Source organism: Orycteropus afer, unplaced genomic scaffold (assembly GCF_000298275.1).
Source record: "Orycteropus afer afer isolate SDZICR_OR568_19922 unplaced genomic scaffold, OryAfe1.0 scaffold00099, whole genome shotgun sequence".
NCBI classification, from domain to species: Eukaryota; Metazoa; Chordata; class Mammalia; order Tubulidentata; family Orycteropodidae; genus Orycteropus; species Orycteropus afer.
The window spans coordinates 498,924-504,884 of record NW_006921686.1 but is presented as its reverse complement, the minus strand read 5'-3'; the positions used below and the strand labels follow the sequence as shown (position 1 = coordinate 504,884).

General features: G+C 45.9%; 1 protein-coding gene across 1 annotated transcript in view; it reads left to right on the top strand.

Moving 5' to 3' along the window:
• Nucleotides 1–1,769: 1,769 nt before the first annotated feature.
• Nucleotides 1,770–5,961, top strand: part of LOC103198800 (orphan sodium- and chloride-dependent neurotransmitter transporter NTT5-like) — an 86,452-nt gene continuing 82,260 nt past the window's right edge. Inside the window, exons 1-2 of the mRNA XM_007943008.1 lie at nucleotides 1,770–1,928; nucleotides 2,442–2,639. Coding sequence (XP_007941199.1) covers nucleotides 1,770–1,928; nucleotides 2,442–2,639 — 357 coding nt within the window. The remainder of the gene's footprint in view (nucleotides 1,929–2,441; nucleotides 2,640–5,961) is intronic.

Genomic DNA, 5,961 nt, shown 5'->3' with positions numbered 1-5,961 from the left:
GGCATTGCTGGCCAGGTGATACCCGAGCAGAGACCTGAATGGTGTGCAGATGAGAAAGTGAAGGTCAGAGAGGTAAAGCAGTTTTCCCAAGGTTACAAGGCAGATTCAGGACGAAATTAGTTCCTTTGACTCAAAAGCCCTGTATAAGTGGTGCCTCCTTCTCTAGGGAGCGTATATCAGCATTCTGAGCAAGTGGGTTCCTGACTGAAATCAACAGGCTCTGCCCATCTCTACCCCTTTCCCTACTGTCAAAACATTTCTAAGAAGTAAAACTTTTGGAAGCAATATTTCTGTGTTTGAATTTCTGGGTTGGTAGAGACAGAAACGAAAGACTTTCTTTAAGAAAGTGTTGGGGGTTGTTTTGGAACTCAGTCATCCCTTGGCTCTGAGATCTAAAATTTATAGTTTTTGATGTCCTTAAGGTTGGTCCAGGGAGGTGACCTCACCATTGAAGAAGCTGGAGTTTCTCAAGACAGTCTGCTTAAGATGAACACAGAATTTGAGTCTTCAAAAGCCTCACCAGCAAAAACCTCATTTGCTGAGAGCGAGCCTTCTCAGTGTGTCTCAGAAGTCCAAACCAGGTCATTGAATTTTCCAGAGACCTGGTCTGCATCAGCCATTGCTTCAGAGCCCAAGGTTGCAAGGGCCCAGGCCTGGGAGTCCCAGGCTGAGGAGGCTCAGTCCACCCAACTTGAGAAAGACTTTCTGTCAAGGATGAGGTCTTTCACATGTTGGAAACACAGAGCTTCATCTCTGAAGATGCACAGGACAAAGAAACAGAATGAGGGAAGGTGGAGGTGCAGTGTATCTGAACGTGTATATTTGTGGGATGATGGGGCTGGAGGCCTGGGTCAAGGTTGTGGGTAGAAACTAGGTATATGTGTGTTCTGGGAATTGTGGGCCAGGATACTGGACACCTGGGACTGTGAGGGATGTGGAAGCAGTTAAACGCTGATGCCTGAGGCCCTGAGGGAGGTCATTGGTGGGGAATGTGTTTTCCTCGACCTCTGAGAAGTCCAGTTTCTTAAAGGCCAGATGATTCTCAGAACTTCTTGAATCTCCATTCAGGCATGTTTTCTCATCTTCTACATCTTCACGATGTTCTTGATTGGAGTTCCTGTCCTCTTCCTGGAGATGGCATTTGGCCAGAGGCTGCGAAAGGCCACCCTTGGTGCATGGAAGTTCATCAGTCCCTCAATGACTGGTTTGGGTTACACAACATTCATGGTAAGGAGCTACGAGCTGCCTAGACGTACCTTTTACATCCAACCCCCATCCCAACCCTTCTCCTGGAGTGGGTCTTGTCACTTTGTTTCCATGGATCAAGTTCCTTTGGTTCCCTCGTCCTCTCTGAAGTCCCCTTCTTTGTCCTGTCCCACTATTCCTCGCCAGCTGTCTTCTCTTGTCCCTCAGGTGTGCATCATGAGAGCTTGCTCATCAATGTGGTCCAGTGTTGGGGCTTCTTCTGTTCGAGCCAGTCCTTCCGATTTCCTGTTCCATGGGAGAAATGTCCCTTAGTGAATAACTCCAAAGAATTTGGTGAGGACGAAGAGGAAGAGAAGGAGAAGGGGAAAACAGGTGGAAGGGGATTGGGAGGAGGAAGAGGGAGTGTGAAGGCATAAGGAAGAGGACAGTAGTAGAAGGAAGAAGGAATGGGAGATGGAAAGAGGAGAGAGGAGGTAGCAGAGGGAGTAAAGGAGAGGGGAGAGGTCACCTTGTCTAGCAGGTGTGTCCAAAGCCAGGTCTCCCCAGATGCTGAGTGTGCGCGGATGATACCCTCCATGTACTACTTTTACTGGAAGATCTTGAAGGCCTCGGACACAATTGAGGATGCTGGACCAGTAATCCCCAGTATGAGCCTGTCCCTCTTTCTGACCTGGTGTGTTACTGCTGTTATCACGATCAGTGGGCTGAAGTCCGCTGGGAAGGTGAGTCTTCATTTTTGCTTTCCTTGACATTCACAGATGCTCTGGCCCTGACCTGACCCTTTTACTCATTGAGGTCCTAATTTCTCATTTCCTCTGGCCTTTCACTCCCACCAGCCCCCGACCGCTGCTGAAAGCTGTCTTCTATCAGTTTCCGGCTCAGAACTTTTGATGACCCCTGTGAATTGATGGTTGCTAATATGTCTCATTCTCAACTCAGGCAACGTACATCTTGGTGCTCCTTTCCTATCTCGTGGTCCTGTGTTTCCTAATCCGGAGTTCTCTGCTGGACGGTGCATCATTTGGCCTTCAATATGTGTTGGTTTTCAAGGAGGCGTAGCTTCCCAACGCCTCCATCAGTCCTTGTGAGACACCATAGCCGACTGCTCTCAGGCCTCCTTTCCCTGTTTTCTGTTCTCTTTCTCTGGGTTCCTCCCTCCGACTGAACATTTCTGTTACAGGTTTCTTCTCCTTCTTCATTTTTATCCCTCTTTGTACTTGTCTTTTCCCTGTTAGATATCATTTGTGGAATCCTTATTTATTGTGGTCCAAGCAGGGGACTTCATTTTATCTTCCCTGGGCCTAGGCTTTGGCGTAATTGCCTCCTTCTCCTCATACATGTCCGCATCCAACGACTGTCTCAGTGATGCCTTTATTGTGGCTCTGATCAACCTGGGCCCCTCGCTGCTTGCCACATCTGTCATCTTCTCTGTCGTGGGATTCTGGGCCTCGGTCCTCTCACGTGGCTGCAGTGAAAAATAAGGCCAGCCCCTTCACTAAGAATCGCAGCCTCAGGCAACTATAAAATCCAGGCGCCCTAGCCGTAAAGGTGCTGCAACGACTCACATTCACACTCCTCAACCTCAAGTGCACTTGCAAGCCTCTACTCCCCCATATAGCTAAAATCGGGGACCGGGAGTCCCCATAATATATTATTATCCTCAGAGCCCTTTTTATAACCCTAGAAATCTTCAGACTGAGAGGCTGCTGAGTATCAGCCTCAGAGAATTACCACAAAGATGTGCCAAAGGGATAACACATTCAACGTTATTCTAGTCCTGTGAAATAGTATCTCAGGCCCTACCCAGTGGAGGAACTTCCAAAACCCTCGATTTTCTGCATGTTCCGTTCTTAACTATTGACTCCTAAGTTTCGCTGTTTCTGTCGGTCTAGTATACTTGCACCCCAATAGGACCCTCCTTACTCAAGCCTTTATCGAATTCATCACACATTTGGTGAATACTCCATATGTACCACAGAGACATGGATACATGGATCAGACCACAGTCCTTCACTGAAGTTTCAGCTTTGGAAGGGAGGAGGGGAAAGGAATTAGACCCGAAGTCAGACAGTCATAAACTTGTGATAGCTGCATCAGGAGTGATGTGGTAGGACACAGGAGACAGCTATTCATTCTGCTTGGGCTCCTCAAAGACTTCCCGGAGAAGGCAAACCTGAGCTGAATTTGTCCCCGGTCATGCTCCGCCAACCGTAACCACCACGACTCCCAGAAGCAGCCCGGGTCTGTGTATGGCTTCAGGCGCGTGTGTGCCTAGATCCCTAGGGTGTACACTCAGGAATGGAGTTGCTGGTTAGAATATTTGCCCTTCAGTTCAGTCTTCAATTTTACTATATAATGGTTGATTCTCAAAGCAGTTTAGTCATTTACCTCACCAATGTTGTTGTTCTTATGTGCCGTCGAGTTGGCCCCGACTCATAGCGACCTCTCCTTGGGTTGCCGAGGCGGTATCACTACGGAAGTAGATTGCCCAACCTTCCTTCCGAGGAGTGACTGGTGGGTTTGAACCGCCAGCCTTCTGGTTAGCAGTCAAATGCCTTAGGCACTATGTGAGAATTCTGTTTGTTTCATTTTCTATACAACACTTGATGTGGTCAATGTTTAAAAATTTTTGTAATTGTAGTGAGTGTGTAATTTTTTTTAAAGAGATAGAGAAATATATTTAACACAATGTGCAATATTAAACAAATAACTTTTTTTTTTTTTTTAAATCATGATTTGGGTGAAAGTTTACAGAGCAAATTCACTTTCTATACAGCAGTTCACACACATGTTGTCTTATGACATTGACTACAATTTGCCCCAATGCAACAGCTCCCCTCCCACTTCCTCCCGATAGTTACCTCTTCCCTGTGTCCGTCCCTCACATGCACTCCTTCCCCCTGAGCTGTCTCCCTGTGCATACACAGCCCTTCTGTTCTCCTATGATTGATCTCTCCAAGGAGTGTATCTACCTGATATAAATGTTCACCTTGTATGCCTGTCTTTTGTTTGGCTGGAAGCCACAGGTGTGGGTTCAATTCCAGACCTGAAGGGCAGCTAGGGGCCATAGTCTCAGTGGTCCACCAGGCTCTATCAGACCAGCAAACCTGGTCCCCCCACTTTTTTTTTTCCAAATGATTTTGAGTGTTGTTCCACATTGTTCTCCCTCTCTATCCAGGATCTCCTCCATACATCCCTCTCTGAGTGGTTGACAGTGGTAGCTGGGCACCGTCTAGTTTTTCTGGTCTCATAGCTGTATATGAGGCTGCAGATCACATGGTGTACCAGTCACTAGGACTAATTGTTTCCGTGAATCTTTGGTTTTCTTCATTCTTCTTTGCTCTGGACAAGGAGAGACCCATCGTTGCATCTAGATGGCTGCTTGCAAGCTTTTCAGATCCCACTCGCTACTCACCAAAGTAGGAGGTGGAACAATGTTTCATGTAGTATGTTATGCCAACTGAGCTTGATGTCCTCTGCGACTATGGTCCTGAGCCCATAGGTTCAACTACTCGGTCCCTCTGGATAGCTGTCTGTGACCAAGAAGTGACTACAACCTCTTCCCTTGTCAGCTCTCCTATACCCCTGGGAATTCTTACAGAATGTACAAATACACTTGTAGAGCCATTGTCTGCCAACCCTATACATGGTGTCGGGTACACTCCCTGCTGCATATACATAACTAATAGTTCAGCCTACCCACCCATCTATCCACCCATATACCCACGTTTGCCTTCACTGACAATGCAGTACTGTTTGTGCAAAAGTGTTCATCTTTGTTGTCTGTACCTCCCATGTACCTGTCTATGTCTTCCTCAATGCCACCATGTTGATCACTCACATTTGGTACATTGGCCTTCTCTTCACCCAAATCAGTACTTATCTCTATCTATCTAACAGTGTTCCCTACCCTACCCTCCCACCCCTGGTAACCAACAAAGAAAATTACCTTCCATAGATAAACCTTTCCTTGAATTTTACAGTAATGGACTAATACAATATTTGTCCTTATGTGATTGACTAATTTTACTCAGCATAATGTCCTCCAAGTTCATCCACATTATGTGGTGTTTTGGAGACTGTACATTATTCTTTAGTGTTGCATAGCATTCCATTGTGTGTATGTACCGTAGTTTGGTTAGCCATTCCTCAGTTGATGGACACCTAGGTTGTTTCCATCTTTTGGTTATTGTAAATAGTGCTGTGATGAACATGGGGGTGCGTATGTCTGTTCTTGCCATGGTTCTGACTTCTTTAGGACATATACCTAGTAATGGAATGGCTGGATCGAATGATATTTCTATTTCCAGCTTTTTCAGGAATCGGCATACTGCTTTCCATAGTGGTTGTACCATTTTACAGTCCCACCAGCAGTGTATGAGAGTCCCAATCTCTCCACATCCTCAACAGCATTAGTTATTTTCTGTCTTGTTGAACCTTGCTGCTAGTGCTGGAGCAAGATGGTATCTCACTGTTGTTTTGATTTGCATCTCTCATGGCTAATGATCTTGAGCATTTCTTCACATGTTTGTTGGCTGCCTGAATGTCCTCCTTGGTGAAGTGTCTATTCATGTCATCTGCCCATTTTTTAATTGGATTATTTGTCTTTTTGTTATCGAGGTGTTGGAGTTTTCTATAATTTCTAGAGATAAGTCCCTTGTCAGATATGTCATTGCCAAATATTCTTTCCCAATCTGTAGGTTCTCTCTTGACTCTTTTGGAGAAGTTTTTGGAAGCACATAAAAATCTAATTTT